Source organism: Nomia melanderi, chromosome 3 (assembly GCF_051020985.1).
Source record: "Nomia melanderi isolate GNS246 chromosome 3, iyNomMela1, whole genome shotgun sequence".
NCBI lineage: Eukaryota > Metazoa > Arthropoda > Insecta > Hymenoptera > Halictidae > Nomia > Nomia melanderi.
This window is the reverse complement of record NC_135001.1, coordinates 15,286,346-15,313,537: the sequence shown is the minus strand read 5'-3', so window position 1 is coordinate 15,313,537 and position 27,192 is coordinate 15,286,346. Positions and strand designations below refer to the sequence as shown.

General features: G+C 32.4%; 1 protein-coding gene across 9 annotated transcripts; it reads right to left on the bottom strand.

Annotated features, from left to right (window-relative positions):
* Positions 1–78: 78 nt before the first annotated feature.
* On the bottom strand, positions 79–26,589 carry eya (eya transcriptional coactivator and phosphatase 2). 9 transcript variants are annotated; one of them, XM_076366329.1, is made up of 10 exons: positions 25,815–26,589; positions 11,554–11,671; positions 9,272–9,440; positions 8,231–8,414; positions 7,518–7,653; positions 6,377–6,472; positions 5,318–5,583; positions 3,770–4,226; positions 2,887–3,074; positions 2,361–2,535 (listed from the first exon to the last, which is right to left on the bottom strand). In XM_076366329.1, exons 2-10 carry the CDS (start codon positions 11,663–11,665, stop codon positions 2,509–2,511), a joined length of 1,635 nt encoding a protein of 544 aa, XP_076222444.1. In that variant the 5' UTR covers positions 11,666–11,671; positions 25,815–26,589; the 3' UTR covers positions 2,361–2,508. The 9 variants fall into 9 exon arrangements, with proteins under 9 accessions (XP_031843438.1, XP_031843439.1, XP_076222449.1 ...); XM_076366328.1 differs by having other exon boundaries at positions 11,554–11,675; positions 25,815–26,573; XM_076366331.1 differs by having other exon boundaries at positions 2,902–3,074; positions 11,554–11,675; positions 25,815–26,571.
* Between the last annotated feature and the right edge of the window lie 603 nt (positions 26,590–27,192).

The following is a 27,192-nucleotide window of genomic DNA, read 5'->3' as shown; positions in this document are numbered from 1 at the left end:
AAAGTATAATTAAAGTATAATTAGAGTAAAGCTGATCAAATAAGACTTAATTTAAAAAATATAAAAAAATCAGTATCATGTAAACAAACAAAATGATTTTTATTGAAAATTTGTAGCATTTGAAAGCATATTATAAGTTATTTTTGACACTATTTAGTAAAAACATTTGTATAACAAAGGATGTACATGTATAACGAACTTTTTTTAACAGAATTTCGATAAACTACGGAAATGAATTACACACCGCAAAGTATTGTCATTTACTCGATTTGGAAAGCATAAACAGATATAAACATATATGCACATAATATTATTATAGAATTGCATTGTTATATTGTTGTACAATACCATATTGGTCATTGTACTTAAAAGCCTGATGATGGAATTAAAATAACAGTTATATATAAAAATATATAATTTCAATAGGCACAGTTTACGTAATACAATTCCTTAGATTGTACTAAAATTATACACACATTGAAATAAAAGTCACATTGCTGTGCGTTTAATGTAAAATTTAATATATAAACAACGGAATGCTTATAAACCCAAGTAAAAGTGCTTAAATTGAAACAAAAAATTACAGTTCTTGCAATAATGATTCAAACTTTTGTTTAAAATGTTTTTATCTAGTTTAATACTTATTATATCACATCTGACCTTTGTGATTTAATATTAATTTAAGATATATATATTTATATTTGAAAAGTAAATTTTCTACAAGAATGAAATATAAGAAAAAGTGAAATATATATGAAAATTAAATGTTAATTATCAATATATATATTTTCAAAATTAATTTGAATATTTTAATTCTATTATACAACATAATTTGACCTTTTCTGTAATTTCACTCGCCTAAATCTCTGAATAATAGTCAAAATAGTTTAAAAATGTATTGTTGTATAGTTAAAATTGTATTTATACAGTCAGTATGTAATCTTTAATAATAATTATATAAAGACTTGTGCAGATTTTGTGCTTTTAAGATTTTCCAGTAGTTCTTATAATTTATTTAACCAATAATTCTCAGATATTATATACCTGCGCTACAGTGCTATAATTTTGAAAGCATAAAAAAGTAAGAAATGTGAATATAAAATGAATACATAAATAAATATAGAAATGTAAAACACTGTAAACTACCAAAAGACAGTTTCATATTCTAAGAAAAAGAGAACGAATTCTTTTGTTCTAATATATAACATGTACAAAGTTTGAATATATTTTACTTGATTGTTTTCCACAAATATTTTCTAACTGAATATACGATACATTTAAAAAAACTTATATAAAATTGATTTTACAGTTATTCAACGTTAACTTTGGTTATCATTTACTATTCTTATCTCTTCATTTTATCAATTAAAATTTTAATTACACAACCTCCTCTCATACACTTTGAAAATATTATTTATGCACCCCTAGTGCTCTTATAGAATTTTAAATTTGAATGACACTCACATCCTATTTTAACTCACTACTTCTGTTAATATAATTCAAAGCAGTTGAAATTTCAGAGATATTTTCCAACCACTATGATATGAATGATTCAAAAAATATATGTAGCTAAATATTCTTATTAATATACGATACAAACAAATAAATGTTAAAAATTCACAATATTTCAGTCAAAACTTTGTGTATTAGAACTAATGAAAAAATGTAACTACTACTTTTACCAATTACCGATCAGAAAGTACCTTTTTTACTATATTTCATTATGTTTACTGGGATTACATTGTAATGAAATAATTGGACCAAACTGTACACAATATTTATATCAAATTCTTTTAAAAAATTCAGAAATATATAGGTCTGTTCAAATATTACAGCTAATGCAAATGTGTGTAATATTATTTCGCTTGTAAATTGTAAATAATTTTTCCTGACCAATTCTGTATTTCTCTATATTTTTGGGAAGCAGAAAATGCGTTTAAGTACATAAAAGATACGTATAGTTTTGAACGAATCAATGTTTAGGTCGAACATATAATCGAAAACGTGCATGAATCGATAAGGGATATTCGTACTATGTATAAATCTTTAATTCTCAAACACGTTCTTTCGATTTTCTTTTTTTGGATTATATAACACTTGTGGACCCTGCTCTGATCGGTCAAATTTAATGATCGACCAATAGCCTTACCTGGTAACCATATACGGTAATTTTAGAGGAATGACTGATCCTCGATTCAAGTATTATAATCGATAAATAGTAGAAATATTAAAATGTTCGATAAAAGCATCCTACTTACACTCTTTCATCAACAACATAAAGAATATTCTAATAGATGTACTCTGTATAACTAAAGTGTCTTTCGATTGGATATTTTTTTCTGAATTATTCTGGTTATAGGAATCCCATTTCTAAGGCGATATAAAGAGATTGTGTGTCTGAGTGGCTGTTTATTCTCCAGAATGGAAAGTTGTGCGCACGCGCTGCCGTTTCTTCGTCAGATTCATCCCCTATTACCACATACGTGCAACTTCGGCCGAATCTTGCAATCACTCTTCCAAAGCAGCTTTCTTTCCCTAAAAATGCATATTAAAGGGTTCAATGTGGTGCACCGAATGTTGCGTGAGTTTCTATTCAAATATTACATTCGTTGGAACTCTAGACTCTAGATCAGAGATGCTGAACTGGGAGCTTGTGAGCTCTTTAAGGTCCTGTCTTTCACAAATAGTTACTCTCGACATAAAACTTTCTCTTGTTTCTATTTGAACACTGCATAGATCTGCTCGCATACATATGCTCGGGCAGCTCCTAGAGTAGAGGTGAAAGGGGAACCACTGATCAGAGTCACTAGCTTGAGAGGAGTCAGTTGACACCCCCGCCCTACAAAGCCCGTGAGCTTCCAGTTCTACACCCCTACTCTAACTTACATATAAGGGCCTTACGGTAAACATTAAGGGTGTGCGAGTACTCGAATGTATTGGGTGTGTAATTGTATTGACGAATAGCGTACTAGTGTCGAAAATACACGTGAAAAGAGGCATGTCTCCTTCTATTCTGACCACTTCGATCCGTATGCCTTTGAGATGCCTTCTTTCTATGAACGCGTAATATTTACCTACAGTCAGCAACAAAAGTATTTGAACGTTATGCATGCTTAGACACAATAAATGTTCCATAATTTGTTCAATTTTGTTGCGTGTATACAGGTTATGTCACGCAACGTGACGTTTCTAAATAACTTTAATGTGGTACTCTTCTCTGTATGACTTTTATCATTACTAAACTTAGCTGATATTTCATATCGACGACGTCCAATGCCTCGTGTCGTACTTAACAATATTACCTGTCGTCGTAAACAAAGTTGTCCTCCAAATATAACAGTCCCATTGAATGAGCATACCTTGTAATGCAGGATACTTATTTTGTGAATACCTCGGTAATTATTTGTTTTAGATCCTACATAGTATAAAAATATAGGCATTCCATTTAAAAAAAATGAACGTGACCTGCATATCTCGATAAAACAGTAAAACAGCATAAAACCCATATTACTATTGAATACCCTCTTCGTAACTGTGCAATTTTTGTCTGAAATATTTTTTCATACAGTACATATTTTATGAGTTAATTAGAATCGTCACGTTGCGTGACACACCCTGTATACTATGAATGCAACTTGTTTCAATGAATAGGAATATACGGTGTGCAATTTATTTAATGATAACTTATTTCTTACCATGCTGTTCAAATACTTTCGTTGCTGACTGCATATGACACTATCTATATAACATTAGTTTCCATGGAACTTACCGATTTTCGAGGCAGAATAAATATTTTCAATCGGAAATATTCCACCGATTCCAAAAAGTAGAACTTTCGATAGGGCTGGAACTAGTTGCGTGGTGGTGACTAAGACGTTAATGCAGTGACTTCTCTTATTGATGAGACTTAAACATTTTACGGCCGATGTCAGCCAGTTGTCAGTAAGCACTTCTATCTCCGATCGTAATTGCAACCACTGCTCCTGTTTCGCTGCGCCTAATAGGCCACCGACGTTATTCCGGTAATTGCTGTAGATTTCTTTTATTTTACGATATCGGAAAGCTAGTTTTCGCATCCAATCGACACCACCTCTAACGCCGGAAGCCAAACATATACCATTGTTAGCGGATGCGCATCGAAAACCATCAGTAGCGAAGTTATAAGAAGACAGGTCCTGCCCGTTATCGTCCGACGATACATCATCAATATGAACTTGGTCACAATCCTGTAAAATACATTTTTCTTTATTTCTGTTTCGAACTAAATTTTCAGGGATACGCAAGGACAAGCTATAGCAGTAATTTCTGCAATTATTTGCGGCTCGGGTACTTAAACGTTTGAGTGCCAAAGATCTTTGCAATAATTTAGTAGAAAAGTGCTAGACGGCGTGATCGCGCTTCTTTCGTTTAAGCTCAGAAACTGAATTATATTTTTTTATTTTTACATATAAAAAAATCTAAACTGTGTGATCGCTCAATTTTTCTATTTCTAAGGAGGTAATAAAAGAAATAAAAATAAATGATTAAAAGGAAAAAATAAGTAAACTCAATTTGATTCTACGAACCGTTAGGCTTGCACTTTTCAGCGGTGTAACGGGAAAGCATTATCTCGCCGCTTGGCACTCAAACAGTTCAGATTTAGTATGACAGTACAGTATATTATAAATTTTATTTGAATTAAATATTTTTGTTTTAGATTTTGTAATTTTTTAAATGTATATTGCGTTAATGTATTCGTCTAGTCAGAATTAAGAGAAAAATTTATATTTATAATATGTATTTATTTTACTTAATCTTCGTGAATGTTCGTATATCTATTAAATAAAGTACCATACGGTTATCATTTACACTTTACAGATATGAGAAAAAATTAGACTTAATTTAAACATTAGACATCACAGTACTGACTAGTAAGATATTCTAGGCTAGTAAATTTACGGAACCGTAGAAAGCGTGCGTGTTATGATAATTGAAATTGAATGGATAATTGGCGTGTGAACTACACAGCTTTAAAACAATTCTTATCCCTCCGTCGGCAATACGAACCATTGAAGTACTATCAAAAATCTCATCTCTTCATAATTTCATCACGATTTTCAATTTTGATTGCGAAATCATGTGAAAATTTAACTAAATTAAAATTTAACTAAAATTAGAGATTATAATTAATACCTTGAAAATTTGTTCAAACTTTCACAGAACTCGCAACAATGAAAAACCAAGACTGATCATAAAAGGTTCATGTTGCCAGCCGCGCTGTTGAGAAACCATATTGTCGGCGGAGGGTTAAACATATTTAAAATATTCGACCATTTACCTCCACGTCATTGAAAAAGAAATGAGTATCGGCCAAGTTAAATATCATTTCCTCCATCCTGTACGCCACTTGGGCCAAAAGGGTGGGATCCTTACGGTGCTTTCGTGCAAATTGTCCATTGAGCAACGAGTGAAACACAACTATGGTTTCGTCAAGGTCCCAGATGAATATCCGATGAGGACCGGCTTCCGTCGTGTCCGCAGAACCTATACTGTTTCCACTTCCGCTTTGCCGTCTTCCGCGCCTGCAAGGTTTCGCCGTCGCCCCTGAAATTTGTTCGTTCGAAGCTAGTGCCGGGTAAAATACCGTTTTAACTGGTAAATGATAAATAGGCTTTGAAATTTAAATTTTAAAAATTGTATTTTATAGAAGTGTATTCTACGTTCAGTTTACAGAAACGCATGATAAAATATATCAGTAATATTTTGTTAGATTTTCTTTCAACCGTGTTACGGTTTTCAATCATTTTCGGGTAGTTTTATATAAGTTTTCATTAATTTTTTAATTGAATAGTTTCTATTTTGATTTGAACTTTCTTCTGTTCTATTTGCATGAATATACTGTTTTCCATTTGTGTAGATTCATCTTAATAAAACTTTCTAGGGATGGCCTGAGTAAAATACTATTTTAACTAGTAAATGGTAAATAAGCTATTGTATTTTACATCGTATAACATTGAAAGTAAAACGTTATTTGTTGCAGAAACTACTTAGAATAGTAGTTTATTTTAAGAATATTGAGAATATTTAAGTATTATTTTTAAAAACTTCTATTTTGCTTCGGTGTATTCTGATATACTTTGTTACATGTGAGTAGTCGTAGGTAGTTAAACTAAAAGTTTATTTACTTTGCCAAATATCACGATTCTTTGCCAAAAATATCTCAATTGTATATTCAAAATTGAAATATTTAATTTTATTTTTACTTTATTTAGATTGCTAAGATGTGGATCGGTATTTTATTTATCAAAATTTCATTATGAAACACCGCGAATGGTCGTATGTTTAAGATAAATAACAATTCAACGAAAAAATTGTGGAGATGTAAAGTCACACGTACGAATCGTGTTACCTTCGATGTTTGTGGTTTCTCGTGCGGTAAGATCGCTGGCATCGTGAGTGGTTGCGTCTAACGTGAGTGCAGACTTGGTCGAATCTTTTTGCAGAGAAGGAAATCATAATCAGACAAACTAAAATCGTAATTAAATCGCAGTTATCGAGAAGATAATTCGTACAACATTTTTAAAATCATGATAATTAAACATTCTTTTATGTTTTCTAATATTTAACTTTTGTTTGTTGTAAATTTTCATGCGTCTAGTACAAATACGAAAATTAGTTTAATTTTTTCTTTCGTCACTCTCACTTGTTAATCACTTTAATTTTGAAAGAATCAATGTTTAACGTTATAAATTGCACATGTGTCAGCTAAGAAGTCTGTGGAATCACTGTTTTTAGAAGTTGGTACTATTTTCCGAGTAAAATAATATATATTACCATGGCATTGTAAACATTTAGACAGGTTTGAATAATTTTTAAAGCGAGCAGCATTTCTCGTGAATACTTTACAGTTTATTATAAATATTTATTGAGAGTAACGTTAGCATTAAGCGTCGCAGGCGATAACATCATTCTTGTTGAAATATATTATTTTCTCAAATGAATATAACGTTTTCTTTCTTTGAATAATAAAAATTAATTTTTCGAAAGGATCGTTAAAATCTACGTTAATTGAACATTTTTTATTCCTCTCGGCGAGTATTATGAATCTTCATCATTTTATTCGTAAAAATGTATAAAACCACTTTTCGCAAGCATATCTGATATAGTTTTTATAGTTGACGCATAAATAATTTTTAGAGTTGAAAATTTGCCTTTTTTTATCAAATTAAACGTTATATTCTCAAAAACTTAAGATAACGGATGAATTTCGTTTTTGGCTTCATATTTAAGATGCAAAGCTCAATAAGAATCACTTATTGTTAGTGAATATTGCGATCAAAATTTACATTAAAAAGTGTAATTAAACAAAAAAATTATAAAAATAGGGTGAGTTAGAAAAACCGAATACTTCATTATTTATAATATTTTGCTATAGTTTCGAATGTATAATCATATGTATTCATATGGATTTTATTATAAAAATATGATAAAAATTCACAAATAGATGAAAAACACAAATAGACTAATAAAAGCATTACCTGCAAAATTCAGATTTCCGATGTTAAATGAAGCGGGTGTCGTGTGATAACCGTGCATGGGGTAATATCCGGAATACTGTAGTGGTACCCTGTCATTGCCATACAAACTGCTGCTATAGGCGCTGTAATCCAACTTCTGAAAAAGGAAGATTATGTAAAATGGTAACTATGATGGCGATGGTAAATTATATTCCATTAATTTAATTCTTTAATTTTTCTATAAAAATCAAAACACATTAATTAATATAATAGTATAAATATTGATTATTCAAACAAATGTTAAGCAATTATCTTCAAATTAACGTAAGGACACTACCGTTAAAAAGCATTTAATCATTTGTTTGCCGAGCAATGTTCACCATTTTATTGGAAAAAACTACAAACGAAATGCTTAAACTTTAAAATAACATAAATTATAAATCAGTAATTTGCATTACCTTTTACCTTCATTTTCTCTTCGGAGTTTCAATATTACATCCGATGAAATATTTTTTAGCAATAAGGTATAAGAAATTCTATAGAAAAGTAACATATGCTGTTAAAAGTATACTTAAAGATTCCTGTACGATATTTAATAACGATGAACTACGTAGAATAGGAATTCTATCCATGGGTCATTTTGACCCAATATTTGTCTGAGATTATCCATTGCCAGAAATTGCGGTTAAGCTATGATAATAATAATAACAACAAATGTAACGATTTATAAATACCTGAGAAGACGACGATATATTTTGGGCTACGTTTGAAAAATTCGCCGTGCCACTGTTGTACGTGGCGTAAGAAGAGTATTGAGTCATAGAGCTTGGCGTGGTATAGGAGGTCAAATAAGAGCTTTGTAAAGCCGCGGTGTTCTTTCCGGTCGTCGCTGATCCATAGGGAGGCGAATTATACAAGCTATCAACAGAAACAAAACACTTAAGTAATACAGAAACAAAAGGTTATGTTTATATAACTATACTCTGTTTTTCGAAAAAAGCTTGACGTGGGAAAACTTATATCTAACAAATAAAATAACTTGCCACTTCTTTTCTTGCTGTTTGATGAAACAACTACTTGAAATGTAGAGGTCACGAATTAAAATTGATCTAGGATCTATGAGGTTTCAATATCTTTTAAATCCGGATATTTCTGGGTTTAATAGACAGAGTATAAAATGAAATGAATAAAGATAGTTTTCCGAATTTTATGAATTAGTACATTAGATTGTGGTTTCGAATAACAATAAAATAATTCTTTAACGCTAAAACACTAACGCTGTTGAAAAGTCAAAGTAACTTGTTCAAAAATTTCTTGTTACTATTACAAAGGTACCTTTATTGAAATGTCTCCCTTTCCTGTTGGCGTAATTGTGAATAAGTTGCTTACTACTAATTGATTTATTTAATAACTAATCATAAAAGCACTGTTATAATTTGAATAATTGTATAAAATCATAAATTGGTCATTTGTCTCGTCCCGTATGTATTAAGATGGCCGAAAGGTCTCGTCGTATTTTCAAATAAAATTTAAACAAATATTTCAATACGTTAACTTAAACTTTATTGAACAATGCATTTTGTATTTTATTCGAAAACTTTCTATTGCCAGTTTGCCTATTTTCAATATTTACTGGTGCATTATAATATATACGCCATATTGAAAAGTAAAACAAGACTTTTTGGTAAATCTAATATTTTAAGTGTGGAAAAAAATGTTTTAAAAGAAGAATGGAATCTGTCTCGAGGGATGAGGGACCACATACATATAAGTACCTGTTATAATATTGATTGGCTCCGTACAATGAACTGTAGTCCGCCTTCTCCATGGAATCCGGATACTCTTGCTCCTTTTCCTCCGCATTCTCATCGATATACAATTCTCCACTGGGGGGGATGCTGTCATTCTCAGGGCAGTCCTGTACCTCGTTCTTGACCTCTGTCTCTGCCAGTATGATCAAAACGTTTCACATTTATACGTTTCTAAGTACCATTTTTCAACAGTCCTAACAAAACTGTCATTCCACGAGTAATGCCGTTCTTTGCGTTATCAGGATATTAATCCTTTGTATTCGAAAGTTTTTCACTACGAGTATTCAATATTTTCTTACGAGGTGCAGATGATATTTTTTCAAATCAACATAACAAGAAATTGTACATAAATTATGGAACAAGATTATTCGATTTCAATATTTTATATAATATTGCGTTATTAAAATATAATATTCAGTATTCAATTTTATAATTCAACTATATCAAATCAAGTGGCGATTAAGAGTCGCTCCTCCAGTGCAAAAGCTTAATAGTTGTCATCGTCTGTTATGTGACAGGTAGTTTTAAAGTTTTCTCTTCAGAAAATGCTTGATATTTCGAAAATCCCAGTGTGATTTCAAACATTCACTACTGTCGAATTCGTTTGTTTCTTTTTAAAATTTCGAATTTTTAAAATACTGATTGAAACTACTACGAGGTTGAGTAAATATAATGGACACAGTACAAGTTACCAATTATAACGTTTGGTTTCTCCAAATTTGTGTAAATATAATATATAATATAAGAATATTTAGAAGAAAAAGAATATTTATTTTTAATTACTTATTCTTGCTATTTCAAAAGAATAAACATTTTTTAAAAATAATTTCACACTTATCGACAATCGTTGAAGTAAGCTACTCAAGTTTTAGTTGGTATGCATACGCAGATGATGCATATTCGTTTAAATTAGTCAATAAAAATGTAAATCAAAATTGTTACAATCTAATAGTAACAATAATGATATATTAATAGAAATAATTATCAATGATTTGGTATCACAGTACTCATATTACACTGTTATCCACCTACGTGCTTATGTTACTAAATATTTTTATTCGATTTATTGTAATTGTTCTCAAGCAATTTGGAAGGTTCGGTCATCAGTGAGCACCATAGCAGCCAACATATAAAAGATAAATTTGTTATTATAATTCAGAAGGTGATTAGCGTCTCCATAAGTGCATCATTTCAGTGAATTTTTTGAAAAGTACGAAAGTGTCTAATTTCATCCAAAATGTCGAAACGCAATTAATATTTAAAACAATAAGTCTGTTTATTGTATAAGCTTACTCTTACCAGGGGTGGGTTATTCTATCGAGCGTTTTCTGGAAGAGATAAACAACGGCCGGCAGATTCTCGTTTAATTTAGTAGACTCATGGAGAGAAGCGGAAAATATAGGTGGAAACCTTTCAAAGCACTGAATTTAAACTGTTTTATTGGGGAGCTCTGGTTTCAGTTATTATTCCCATTACAACGGAGCTATCTTACAAAAATGAGAGTTGTGCAATGTTTGGTGAAAGATTCTGCAACAGGATGGTTTTTGTCTGCTGTTCTAGTGGACAAATAAAAGTGTTCTTCGGCTTCAACTGTATCCACATATACAGCGGGTTACAATGAAAATATTGAATTATATCTTCGAATTTCGGTGGGCAACCTCAAATAATTCAACAAAGTCTTCAGTGTTTTGCTAGTGCTAATTACACATGAAATTTCTGAAATGTTTAATTTGTAATTATACATCGTCCCTCTATTTATGCGGTAAATTATAACAATATTTAAGTGGTATTATGTACGCGCAGTAAATTATAACACTATTCACGCGGTATTGTTTACTCGCGATATCAATTTACGCGATCCGAATTTAATAACAGCGAATAAAATTTACCCTTGTTTTCCGAAGCATCATTATTATTTTTTGTTTTATTAAGCTATGTGAAAAATATGTATTTTTGAAACTTATCCCGGCTTCTCTTTCCACAATTCATATTCCAATTTATCGTGCATATTATTATTTCTGCAAATTTACTTATTTACTACAAAAATACCGTACAAAATGAGATTAGATTTCATTTTTAGATGATTGGCATATTTTGAATTGGCATTATTGTAATATTGTTCACGTATCATTCGATAATTATAGGTCATTAATTGCAGTTAAATTCGAACAATTATTCAAACTTCAACATGTATATAATTTTTATTACGATATGCTCTATTTATAACAGGTAAGAGCTTTATTTACCATTGTTTGCAATTCGAGGGTGTTGTACCGAGGCCTCTGTCGACGAAGACACGTTGCCAGCATTGTCTAAAACCCCTGCTGGTTTCGTTGGGTCATTGTCTTCGGTTAACATATCACTCTACCTGAAACAAACGAGCGTCAACCTGAGACTTATCGATCGATCGAAGTGTCTGGTTCATTTCTTAATGCATTAAGCTTTAAGCGGATCATGAAAATTTATTGAACAGCTAGATACTATTCTATTTTAGGAAACGAAAAATGTATTTTAGATATATATCTATAAAAGCTTTAATTACGTTGAATCGATGACAAATTTTTAGATTCACGACCGTTTATTCTATACTTTATTCTATTATTCCAGATAAAACCAGAGTATTGCAATGCGTATTCACATAATAGCACGAATCAAAATCGACTTAAACTCTTACTAAATAATCTTTAAAAATTTCAATATACGTCAAATTGACGGATTCCGTAAATCTAGTGTTAACACGTTCGCGACCAGCGTTTGCTTAAGTAGCAAGCTCCACAGTTACAATATTTTCTTGCAAATTGTCTTTGTAAAATGCAAATAAAATTCAGAGAACACCTTCCTACATTGTACACCATGCGTTATAATTTTAGATACAAACACAAGTGAAAATAATTTAATATTCTTTTTACACAGGATACAAAATGTTGAGCTTTACAAATATGTGACGCTGCCCGCGAACGTGTAAAAGTGTTTACTTTATTTATTATTAAAAATTACTGGAATAAAATTGCTTGAGATTTATGTCAAATTCAATAAATATTTTTAAGGTATTCGAATGAAGTGTTCAAAATTATTGCTTTTTTTTATTAAATCAATATTAGATTATAAATTATAAATTATAAATTATAAATTATAAATTACAAATTACAAATTACAAATTACAAATTATAAATTACAAATTATAAATTATAAATTATAAATTATAAATTATACATTATACATTATCGATTATCGATTATAAATGAATTAATATTATTTTAATTATTACATTAAATAGATTATTATTGTCATTAGATTATTAGATTCTCGCTTTCTATTAGCATGGAGATTTCAGAGCATTCTATTGAAAGAGTTTTGCAAAAATTCCGAATATTAGCAACATGAAAACTTAAGGATAAGAACAATCTTGAAAAACATCTAGGACAAAAATGATAAAGATAACATTAAAAATAGATAAAGTGCAGTATGTTACTACTAAATGTCCTAGTAAAGATCATAATAACTAATAATTTCCATGTTTGACCGCCAATAAAACTAAGGAGTAGAAAAAGCGGCGTCGACCGGTTCCGGTTGAAGAAAAGGGTTCGCATTCGCGCCAGGTTCATTATTGTCTGCCAATTGCGCGTCGAAGAGGTGGAGTGACCGGATGGGTAGGCGTACACCACGAACCTTCGAGAACAGCCAATGAAACCTCCTTTCACGATGTTTTACATTATGTATTCTTTATGTTGCCAAGTCACTATCTGTCCGTGCTCCGCCCTTATCCACGCATACTCCTACACTCGCTTGCCTCCTCCGCCACTACACCAGTGCAACGAAAAAGGAAGTTGTTGCATAAGGGCGCTTTCACACCGGTTCTGCGTAACGATACACCGCTGTGTCGTTCGCCAGATCGGATTCCGATTTGTTCATCAGAAACACAAGAAATTGGAACGGTCTTACGGTACATATATTGCTGGGCATTACGATGAGATGCAAAAGAGTCTGGTCAAGTTTTTCTACGGATATTAGGGTGAGTCGGGGAGAGATGTCCCACTTTTTTTGAAGGAACAGTTACATAAGAAATATCATTAATACCTAACAGAAATACGTATATGTATGAAGGCACAAACATATAAGAAGAATAGTTAAGTAAGTTACCGTGCAGGATTCAGTATATCACTAAAAACAATGGAAAATATAGATATTTGACAATCTATACGAGATCGGACCATCTCACCCGGAAGTACCCTATACAACAATGGTTCTTAAATTTTTATGAGAACTACTTATTTAAATAGAACCATTTAACTTCTTACGCTGAAAATACGTACCAGGCGCGTCGAGATGTTTTCGTTCCAAAATTGCCAATGATGTCTTATACACATCGATCGTCTTGATGAATTGTACATACTGGATTGTTTTGAAATTTATTTTGAAAACAAAATTCTTCGCGTAAGACTTTGTTAAATCTTTGAATTAATGTCCAGCGCAAGAGGTTAATTAAACAATTCTCGTAAAATTCGCAACAATTAATCCCTCGCACGCCAAGTTTCTTTTATATTTACTTCTCGATAATTTTGTATTATTTTAAGCGTTTTACTTAAAACGTATTTCGATAGGTAGTTAGTTTGAAACGGTCTAAACAATTTTCCTTACTAATACTGTTGAAAATATTATAACAATATAATACAATTTTAAAATGTCTCGACAGAGAAGTACACGTTTGAGTAAATCTGATGTCGAGTCATATAGGAGAAAGGATTAACTATAGTTAAGTTAATTTAATTGCATTAGTAATGGTAATGTGACGTATATGTATATATTTATACTTGATAAGTGAAACAGTTATAATGAACTGAATATTTATCATTTTTCAAAAATGATCTCGTAATATACCAATGGATCGTAACACGGTTGAGAACCTCTATTATGTATTAACGTTTGTATGTACACATATATGTACACATATATAAATACAATAGACACCTACTAGACACAATGGAAAAATTATAACGTTAATAATAAAACGTGATAAAGATCATCGTGTGGCTTGTTTAATAAAAATATCCTGTTTTGTCATTCAAATTGTTGACTCTCGTATTTAAAACTCTTTAACAGTGGTCACGTAATACTTTTGCACCAGATTTCGTCTTACATTACAACAAATTTTAGTCTTCCCTTCTAGAGGTACATTTTTGTATCATTTTCATATTCTCGTTCATATCGTTATATTAAAAATACAAAAGACAAATATAATTCTTGTAATATGAGACTGAGTAATTTTGTAATATGAGAATTATACAACTGTTTAATTAATAATAATACTAATCAATAATAACTGATTAACTGTACCCAATAAAACTATATTTTAAATCTGCATCAGAGTAACAACTATTTATAAAAAACTATATTCTGATATTCTTTATCAATAGGCGATTACATACTGCTGGTACTAAGAATCTTTTTGTGTCTACTTACATAAGCCATTCAAACTTAGAATAAACTTACCGATAATAAAAAAAAATCGAGCCCTATAACACCAGCTATAAGAAAAGACTCGCGTGCCCGATAATCTGCGATCAAACCTATTGGACAGGAATTTAATGATTGAAGATTAACAAAATTTAAACCAACAGATGGAAACAGAAACACATGGAAACGATTTTAGTAGGACAACCGAATGTTAAGCGTAACAAATACAGAGAATAATGGATTAGGTTTGTATTACGTATATAGATATTTTAACTCATTAAGGACCAAATTTTTACATAAACCAAAATTTAACGTATTGATTAAAACGTGACACAGCCACTTCCTTTTATTGCGAAATAAACATTGATATCGGGATGTTCGTGATAACAGGAATAATAAGTAGTGTGCAGTATGTAAAAATAGTATTACCAAGCAAGATTTTATTATTGTACAAAATTTGTCATTTATTTGTGGAAAAGTACAGTGTTCCAAATGGGAACCTTGGGGCGAAATGGATTAATATATAACAGTTGCGTAATAGGAATTATATTTACAATAATTTATGAAATATTTGATTTCTTATGTTTAATAGTATTGGAGAACAGAATTTGGTACTTTATCGAAGAATGTAAAAGTGGAATGCAATACATTGTTGAACGATTATCGTTATTATGTATCGAGTCAAATAAAATCAAGACCAGCTGAAGCATTAAATGCAAGATGTAAGCGTTGAATAATGAAGTATTAGAAGGTTATTAAAAAGAAACAATTATTATGGCTGAGTAGAACCCAGTACAACTGAGTATTAAAAAAGTAAATCGAAAAATGTGAATTAGATTTTCGACAAAATATTTAAATATGGATTTTTATTTCTTGATACGCGTTTCTTTTATTGACCAACGAAATCTAGCTATTTGCATCTGATTTAGCATTTATAATTTAATTATCGTTGTACATATGTTCATTTTATTTTTCTCTAAATTATTTTATTTTCTTTTCTTTCTACCTTTCTCTTTATAATTATTTCTTATGTTTCATTTCTTTTTTTTCCTACGTCTGTTTATTTATCCACTTATTATGTGTAACATAATCACTGTACTTGCGTTTCATTTTTATCTTTGTTTTTCTCTATATTAATCTTTCTCATATCTTATACTGTATTTCTTCTTATGTTATTTTATGTATTTATTCCTAATCTATTTGTTTCTTTTATATTTCTCTTTTGTTACTCCGATTTATGTGTATTTCATTCACCCTCACCACAGAAGCGTTATATTGTATTCACCCCTGGTTACTCATTGTAAGGCCGAGGGAACATGATTTGTAAATAAACACCATTTATGGATGAAAATACGCATGAATGGAGTTACTTAAACGCATTAACCTCTCCGACCCGAAGGACGTACTATGTACAGAAGTATCTCGTACGTCTTTACACGCAATCGACATGTCGAAATAAAATTTCGCTTATAGTTTCATATTAGAAACAATATAAGATAAGAACATTATTATGTAGCATACTGAAATATTATTATGATACCATTTTTATTCAAAATATGCACTGTACCTTAATTTAAAAATTCAACTTGGCTATACACAATGATTAGTAGCTCGGTACACTATATGAACGTCATCTTTGAAGGATTAAAGAATAATGTCAAACTTAACACAGGGATAACGGAATTTCTAAGAATTACGAATTTTGTAGCAATTTTAAGTTTTCACTCGAAATATATTAGCTATTGAGATAATTGAATTAATGTATAGATAATAACTGAACACAAATGAAAGAGACTTAAAAAAAATGCGAACCTATATGGTATTATAAATAAACAAGAGTTAAATAGGACAATATCTCCGTAGAATGTTCTTGCGAAAATAATCACGATTATTCTGTAAAATCTGAAAATGCCAATTAAATTTCTGTTTACTGTCTGTAATTATGTCAGATTAAATGCATATTATTTTCATAGTAAGTAGAAATTTATTGCGATTATGTATGTCGAAGATTAAAAAAGAAACACGGGTTTTCTCGGAGGTTTTTAAAAAATTCTTTAAAATGATAACCTTGACAATATATTTCAAGGTAATATAGGATATATTTTATATATTTACATATTTCAAGGTAATAGGTAATATAACTTATAAACCAATGAATTCCTAAATCTGAAACTTAAAACTTGATTCGTAAAAGTTAAGTTGAACCCATTAATGTATTTATATTACATAAATGAGTTGAGTTATTGTTTATGTATTAAAAACAATTTTTACAATGCGGTATCCTATACCGCGAGCATACTCCCGGCATTCTATGAAAATCCATTGTAGCACTATCACGACTTACAAAAGTAAGAAAGAGTTTTAAGCATTCTATTCAAAGGCAAAACTAAAATAAAATTATCTGAAGATCATATTAAATTTAATTAAAGAACAGATAGAAACTTATGCTTGCAAAGTTACTGGCAGAAAACATATGTTCCAGCAGAATAATTCAGCTGTGCACGATGCTGTGACAGATTACATGTAGAATGAATAAGTTGTCATATTACCGGGTTGACGAGAAAATCTCGTGTTCTCTAAATGTAATGTCATTTGATAGCATATCATATTATTTCTTCTATTATTATCGAAACTTTGTTATGTTTAAATAATAATAATAACTGCTTTAGAAGTGTTTACTATACTTCGTTTATTATTTGTGCACACCTTATATTCATATTGTAGTGACTTGTCAAAAAAATCCTTTTACAAATAGAAGAATTCTATGTAATGAAATCGATTATAGAGCTACTGATTTATAGCTGTACGATAAGTAAACAGATTATTTTTAAGTATTTTAATATTTTTTAAAAAATCATTCATTTAAGGTTTAATTGTGTTCAGTAATTATGAAGAGGGCAAAAGATAGCGCGAACTTAACGATGTTGTTTGCAGTAGTTGTTAGTTTTATATAGTAACACAAATTCTTATAATACGGCCATTTTGTCTTGTTACACGAAGATTACCTATACTTATCGCTGTAAATCGACTGTAATTTTAAATAAAATCTAAATTCATTTAATTTTTGCTTTAACAAACTAACACGCCTATACATGCAACTTGTCTTAAATTCAAATTTTTCCTCGTTGCAGTAACCGTGCGACACGTCACCTATCAAGGTCGTCGGTTAATTGCAATGCCAATTGTGAACTTCATACGGAATTTTATCCGTATTTTACATTTTATAATACTGTATTTACACCTTTCAAAATTTGATTACTCAATTGTATTACTTACTATTATTTGTCTGATTATTAGAAACTGAATTTCAGTATATCGTGACAACAACAACTTTAAGTTGTTTTTTTAATCATTATTTCAAGAATTTGACTAATTATGGTTACAAGAGACTTCATACATGAGAATTTTATACATTATTTTATACATTATCATGAAAATTTCAAAATGGCATGGTAGACAACTTAAATTATATATATTGCATAAATATTTCATTTCTAATGAAACATCACTGATGTTTTCCAAAACTAATATACAGAAAAATCGTATATAAATTAAAGACCAGAATCGTTCCATTTCAACGTTTCGTATGTTAATGCATTATATAATACTTGACATCGAATATCTAATTTTATAATTTTCTTGCATTGAAACAAATGGCGACTGAAGCTCGCTTCCCAACTGAAAAGGGTTCATTCTTTCGTCAATTATATCGGAACGGTGTATTTTACTGGCGCGGGGTAAATATTTCCCGTGCGTTGTTTGGATTCGAATAAATCATTGTCAAGGAACAATCGTTTCGAGAAAGTCTTTATAACCCTTTCTGTCAGTTATACACGTCGGTTCTACGTAAACATGAAACCGATTGTTTTTCGTACGACGAATGCGACGCGTTAACAAAAAGTTATGTCGTTTATTGGAATACAACGATGGGAAATCAATTAGCACTGCAATACGTTGGAACGACAGAGGCAGCCGATGGCATTTTATTTTCGATATCGATACACTTGTCTGGCAAAGATACATCGGTGAATTGTTTATTGCAACAATGATAGTACGTTATGCTAAACGAAACTAATCGTTGCTTCATTTTTATTCTTTACAAAGGGATATCAGTTTTTTCGGATTTTCAATGCACGTTATTTCCCCTAGGAGACAATGAAATGGTTAAAGAAACTACAGAATAAAATGAAAGGAAGGCTTAGAAATCTAAGTTAAGTGTTCCATATTTTCGAGTGTCTTATGTAGTGTTAAGGATGTTGTCATAGTAGGATAATTAGGATAAGCTAGTTAGCTATTAGCGGGTAGGAGGTGTGAATGCAGAAAACGAAGTATGGAATTATGGAAAATTGTAAGCCAATGTTCTATTTCTAGGCTGACGAGGCCGAAATAAATATACACGCTACGTCATTCCTTCTACTTCCGAGAAATTGAAAAACTTAAATTATTATTTTAAATTCCAGTCGTATATTCACGAAGTAAAAATCAAATTATTGATTTTGTTTAATTGAATCAACTTCTGATTCAATTAAGGCTCTTTCAGTTTCATTCATCTCAACGCCCAGAATCATTCTTTCACCGATATATCATCGTTCGAAGAAAATAACTTCGATCGATGAGTTTTACTAATTGTAAGGATAACATTGCAAAATTTACGCTTATTTTTTATCATTTTCCCATCATCACTCAGGTAAATAATTATCCATTAATTATTCATTTCGGATGTCTTAAACCATGTAGGATAGTGTCCTGCAGAAAACTTTCGTTGATCGTTGGATCTAAAATTGGCCAATTTCTACTACTATTCTTCTACGAAGATTTTCTTTTACGAACCGAAAAAAATGTATCGTTACAATTTTTATAAAGATTACATATTAACCCCCTACCCTACGATTTATTTCTTAACTATGATCGATACTTTATTAAGAAAAAGAAAGAAATTCTATGTATATTCTATGTCTATGTTTGCTCTAAAGTATAATAACTGATAACAGAAAAATATTATTTAATTCGAATTCACAAGCATTTAGTAATATTCATCTTGTTTAAATTTTGTTTAAAATCGTCATCACGAGTCTCCAGCCTGATTATAAGGCAAGGGTTGATCGTGTTAAACGCTTGGTTATTCTAGTGTTTATAAATGTATGCTGCAAATCCTTTCTTTCTATGGTATTTTATAACAAACAGCGCATATTAGAAAAGTAAACAAAAGCTCAGTGCCTGAATGTTGATTTACACTTCTATAGTCATGATTAAAATTTCGCGACATCATCGGTGTGCGTACGGTATAATTCTAGAGTGACAAACAAACATTGTTTCATTTCTTGATAGAGGTTCTCATGAATGAAAACTGAATAACCAGGTTGTTATCTTTTATTCGTTATTTGAAACTCGCTACCTAGATAATAAATTTGTCCACCTCTGCTGAAAATTACGCGTACGCGTTGCTTTCGTGCTGTTGGATTCTAGAAGTGGGATAAAGTATATATGTAACATTTAAGTCATTTCATAAGTAATGTTTTCTGACATTAACTTCTAGAGCAATACACTAATATTTATACTTCTCTTTAATCTTCTTAACATTAAATTTATATAACGTTCGTTTAGATATTGACCATTGCGTTTATAGTCATTTGATCTGTGGATAGTTTTTCAAGTTCTTTCTGTCGACAAACTGCTTGGACGATTAAATAATTCAATCAATGCTATATAGTTTTAAGTGTTTACTGTTATCAACTCTTTTGTTGATTAAAAAATATTACAACTTCCCAATTGTAAGTTTTAGTAGTCTCTAAAGTTCTCTTTGTCGTATCTAGTTTTATTGCCATAATGAACCCTGTAGAGTGCAAAGAATTAAAGACAATGGTCCATACATCGACGATTGAAAATAAATGTATAAATTAATATATTGCAGTGAACATACAATTTTTTGCTTTAACCTACATCTGCCTTAGAAACAACCTTTCCCGTTTTTCTTTTAATACAAAAATATACTATTAAATGCAGTAATCCTTTAATGAAATGCATAATTTTCAAATTTCTTTCAGATGTTCACTTAAATTTGTTCCACACTTCCTATATTTTGATTTCTTCATAGACGCGTGATCCGTAACATGAAAAGCTCTGAGTAAGTACACTGTACAAGTTCTATGACAGCTCATTAATACTCTAAATAATTGTAATTATAAGCATGAACTGAGGAAGTTGAAAATTCCAACCTGACATTGTTCCTACATTATGTGAAAGTAATCACTACGTTGCTAAAGAAATATTTACACTTCGATTATTTTTGAAAAACAAACACATTAGAGCACATACGTAATACAAACCTAATCATTCTAAATTTCTATGTATTTGTAGATCCAATATATTTAATTTAATCGCACCAAACTTTTGATAATTCGACCAAAAGAATTCGCTGTTTAATATCATTCGATTCCAACAAAATAGCTCTCAGAGCTGGAGCAGTCATCAGATTACTTACAAGTACATTTTTGAATTTTGCAATTATTCATTTTAACCCCTTTATTTTTAACCTTTGCACTCGAAAATCATTCATTAGAAATATTCAACATTTTTCATTGAATTATAGACGACGTTCTTCGATACGTACTTAATGAGAGAACCTTACGTAAATTAAGAAACTGTTATTATTTTAATATTTCACATATTTATGGGTTACACGAAGCTTAATATTGTGTGTAAGACTTTATAATTTTGGTATATCAAATTAAATGGAGACTGAGTTACCTCTCGGGCGCAAAGGATTAATATAAATGAAATATTATTGGTCTATTATCAATTTTTAACCTTTAGAGTAAACCATAACGTAGTTTTATCAAGCACAATCATGAAAAAAATCATAGGACAAGGGGTTAAATTTTAAAACAATCTCATTTGCATTTAGTATATTGCAAAAACGTCGTAAGGTTAGCAAGAATTTGCCTAAGCAAGTTCCAAATCTTCGAGATTGAAAGTTGGCTTTTTCAATTAATTTACATCAACACGTCGATTGCCAAATCTGCAGTCATCAAATTCCCATACGGTCGAAAAAATTACTTCAATAAAATAAAAACTGAAAATTCAAAATTTCTTTAATCCTCTTACACTAAGTGCATCTAATAAAATTTAATTCGTTCGATGTGTCACCCCAGGAAATGAATTTTGAAATCTACACCTAGAATAAATTGGGTCGCCCAAATTCGAGGGACATTCAAAGTGTTAATGAGTACACATTAAACTCGATTCCGTGATTATACTGGGCACGTTATTATTTATTTTCCTCGAAAGAATATAGAGGTCTCGGTAAAGAAGGAAGACGAAAGGCACTCAGCTTATCTAAACAAAACGTGCAGCGAAGTGTTTATCGCAGGCAAGTTGCTTAGGTTGCTGCTATCCGGCCATCCATCAGCCGTCAAAGAAATGCAACGAAACGAGAGGAATGCGTTGCTAGTATATAACGTGGTCCCCATGGCACGACACTCCGTGTCTCACGGAGCACGGTCGGTCAGCTTACATTTGAAAGGAGGAAAAAGAAAAATAAGAAGAGGGATGGTTACACTGCGGGTCAAGACAAAAGGTTCTCGCCCGGAACGCTCTGCCGGCTTTCCTAACCGTTCCCATCCGTCGCGGCCATGGAAATCGCGAGCTCTATCCTTAAAACGTTTTGTTTGCCACATCCCGGGGACTTTCCCAATCATTTTTGTCCCAACCGATCGTCCCTTGTCTTATTCCTCTGCTGCTCCCGTGGCAGAGTCTTCTCACCATTAGACTATTCATTTTTAGACAAATGTTTATATTAGCATTTTTATACTGGGGATCTTTTTAAAATACAAAATTCTTTACGTGTAATTTACAAGGACTGGATTTTTACAGTACTTTATTTCTTTTGTTAATGACTTTGTGCCGTTCACTATGACGATAAACGGATCTAATCGGAATAACAACAACAGCCTGAAACGAATGTTAGTATAATAAATTATATTTAGTGTCAATGGTTACGAAAAGTGAAATAGAATTCGAAAGGCTAGGGGTGTGACGATGAAAGTCTTATTCACTCTTATTCAATACGCCAGCTTCATAAATTTGTAAAATAATAACATATAATTACTTTTACTAACGCTACTTGTAATGTCATGTTCGTTTTTCTAAGTTTCGCCTTGAATATGTATCCTGGTCTATTTTTATGTGCAGCAATTTATTGTTAGCAATTCAAATAAGGGGCAGAATTAACAAGTTTATTATTGTGAAAATTAGCTGATGTTTTTTTCAGTAACTGTCTCTGAGGTTGAAAATATTGACAAGGATATCGACAAATTCATTTTTTATTTCTCACAAGTTACTTATATTTTTACCTCTACAAAATGTCTTCGGTCCTACTAATAGATCAAACGATTATCAGCAGACTCGTATTTGAATAATAAAAAAATATTCTTTGCCAAAACTATTTATAGAAAAAGAAACAGTCCTTTCCCATGACGATCAAGAAGAACTTGACGATTCGGATTCGAGATTTCTCTCTGAATGGAGAGAAAATATATTCTTCAAGATAGGATACAGATAGGCATCTAGAATTACGGTAACTACCACGGTAATTAATTTAGAGCCTAAAAAAGAATAGTAAAAGAATAGTTATTTATTTCCATTTACAGAAATGTTTGTAAGAAACTTTGATGCGATTTTTGTGGCCGAACTGAATTTTATCCAATCGAATAACAAGCATTTTCTTTTTTAACACTTATCTATCGCATCCGTCAAAATGACGGGTGTCAATCCTCTTATTTCGGAATTACTGATATATAAATAGTATCACTTCAATACTATAATAAATATACGAAGAAACCGAAAAAAATCCATTGTAACACTTTTTATAAGGATTACATATTAATCGTGTTAAACACTCGGTCCCTGTAGTGTTAAAGTATAAGTAGCACAGGATGAAAATAAAATTCCTTTCTTTTTCTAATAAACTATTATGAATCATAAATTAGTCCTAACAAGTGCAGTTACGGAGGAAAGCATAGACATGATCCTACATGCTTCAAGAAATCCGAAATGGATAATTGATGGATAACAATAAACCTAGAAGATGATGGGAAAGTTATGGAAAATAAGCGTAAACTTTGCAATGCAAGCTTTTCAGTTAGTAAAACTCATCAATCTACTAATTTCCAACCATGATTATTTCAAAATCAGACCCACAACTGGTGAGGAATTCCTCATTGGTTTTCCTACGGTTAACCGCCTAAGTTTAATTCTATTCGAATTTCCATTTTATTCTTTTTCGAAGGTCTTGAGAGCGCTATAAATGCGCGAAGATCCGCAGTCTACTTATTACGTCGCGGTCACTTGTTCGTACCGGGAGCATATATACATGTTACTTAGCGCTGTACAGCGGTTGACCAATTAAAATACATTACTGGCAACGAGCCGAATGAGATGCATAAGTTACGCATGCTCAAGTGATAATGACTTTTACACGTGTGTGCGCGCGCCGAACAGCATCCTCATAGTATGCGTGACTCCTGCACTATCTAATAATTTAAGGAACACGCAGACACACGAACGAAACCATAGGATACATCACGCTTCCCACGTGGTGGCTGTCGACAAATTTGATTTAATTGTCAGGGACCGTTTCTTTTCGCGCATCCCCGACGGTTTTACGAACACCGCGAATTTAACACACAAGTTCACGGGGTTGTCATACGACAACATACGAATTGTTTATTGTGTTGTTGCCGGCAGGTTATTTTTATTACGAATAAAAATAACTGCGGAAATGTCTGCAACAGTTTGCTCGCGAAACGGTTTGTTTACACGTTCTATCCATGCCGTGGCTATTCGGCAACAACGGTTTTCGAATTTTTCGAGTAAGGAACATTTGTTTCCGCGATCTGAATTTTATTTTTCTGCTGCCTACCGGTACTTTGACTATTTCTTAATGTTTTAATATTTTTAAGAAAATATGACACTTCGAGGTGGAAGATTCTCTTTATTGCTACTAGGTTTGCAGAACGCGTCGATTTGACGCACATTGGATTTTATAAACATATTTTGGTAAATATTTACATCAACTTTGATTGATGCAATCAAACATCTAATTTCCAAGACCTAAATAAGCGAATATAGATTTTTCTAGGAACAATAGAATAAACTATACAATAAATGCCCGTAAACCTAGAGTTAACCGAACGGTTGCAACAGATTATTATTTGTTTTAGGCGGTTCAGTGTTAATATAATTAATGTCGAAGAACATTGTGAGAATAAATTAATTCTTCAGTGATCAAGGAATTGTTTTGCGCACTTTTATATGATTGTAAATAGCGTTGTTTTCTTCTGTGTTCTAGACAAAGAAATTACGAAGTTTAAATTTATAAGATGATAAATTCTTTAAATCAGTGAAAAACCAATGATTAGTGGACTTCGTTTATTTAGTTCTTCACTTTTGATAGCTAAATAACTAAATAATAAATAACAATTTCCCATTTATATTGAAAACGTTGAAATTACACAGGAGATGAAAAAATTGTGCATTGCACTACTAAAACGAGTAAACACAGCAAACAACAGATCCAAATTCGAATTAAAAAGAATATAATACCGAACTCTTTATTATTACAGTTATTCCCAGGTTTATTATACAAGAACAAACATTTAATACAATCAAGTGATCGTTTCAAAGGGAAATACAATTCGTTAAAGGACCACGTTGCGAGAGTTACTATTGACCCTTCTCCAATTTGACCCGTATTGCATGTTTCAACTCAGAGATACACATGCATAAATGGTTAAATAAATCTGATTTTCAATAACGGTATAACGTACCCCATAAAAATCGCATAAAATGATAAATAAATAAACAAATCTATTAAAACGGTAAATGTATTTAAAAACGATCGCACTTTCATTTTTCACATGCTTTCAAAGGAAAAACAAGCTAGTACAGAACGTAACACATCAGTGCAAAGGTACAAGACAGTTTCCGATCATCGAGAACACGTCCGATTCGTTCGCGAGCGGGCTCGACGTTAAACAGAAATGTCGCTTCGAACCTGATATCCGGTGTTAGGCCAAACGAGGATGTTTCGATGACAATATTCGTGGATCAAGGAAGCTGCAGCTGGTTCCCTCCTGATAGTACCATCGTCATCCCTCCTCGCGTCGTTCGGCCGTGATTGACTGCGTGCACGGTAGGCACTTGACGTCAACTGTTTAAAAGCACACTGCCTCTCACTTTTCTCGCACTTTCCACGACCACGAGAACATCGTGACCACCGACGGACACACTAACCGCTCCGTCACCTAGCCTGGCCCCTAACGACACCCGACGAACGAGAAGACAAAATGAATGGGGACGAAAATCGATCAACGAAAGCCCGAGGAACTACTTGTCAGGCCTAGGCGAAAGGCCGCGGGACGACGGAAGCGGATGGATGAATGGGCGAAAATTCCGGGAAAACGTGTCCCTTATTTTCTCTATTTTCCTCGGTGCGCGTGTTGGCCCGTAGAGGGACGCGTAAAGGGTGAAACCGTGGGAGCCGGTTAAGGAACAACGCGTATGTACCCGTCTCGGGAACCGAGAAACAGCTTTTCGGTCGATCCGTTCAGTTCGGTGCGCGGTTCGCGTTCGTTCAGGGCTTTCTGACGGATTCTCTCTCTCACGGACGCAGCCAGCAGCAGCAGCAGCAGCAGCACTATTGTTTCCCTGCGAAGGGTATCGGCTCGGTGTGCGATACGCTACAGCAGCCTGTGGAGTTCTGAGCATGCGAAATGTCGCCTGCCACCCCCGTCCGGTGGTCACGTGGTTGGCCGGCTCGCAGCGTGTCTCTTTCCCTCGTGATTCCCCGTCACTGCTCTTCCGACCCTCTTCGTTCAGCTCGCGGAACTCCCCCTGGTCGTCTCTCGCTTCGTCCGTCGGACGCACACAGGTCGCTCGTTAATTAGAACGAGAGGAGGCAACAGCGACTCGCTCGGCCACTCAGCTGTACCTGACAGAGACCGACGGAACACGAAGGACGGTGTGTGTTATGCCGAAGGAGGAACGAGACAGCCGTGTTACCCCCTTATTCGAATAATTGTCACCTCCTGTCGCCATTCGTTTCTTTTTCCTTTTCTCTTCGTCTTTTTTTGGCAGTCGTACGGAACTGACAGGATAGAATGGTTTTATTGTTGTTTCTTCTTTTTCCTCGTACTACCAGGAAGAAACACTCGCCGGAATAATTGCACGCGATGGTGCAGTCTCGGGGAAAATGTTCTTTGGGACGGTTGGTGTTTAATGAATGGCCAGTTTTATTTGGAATCGTGCGTGTCACTTTGGGAATGAGGTATCTTCGTTGCTACAAAACGTTTTCTCGCTTCTTGTCCAAGATGTCTGGTATCCTAGATTTCTGTTCGACAGGTTTCGAGATTGTGAAACACATGCAGTGTTTC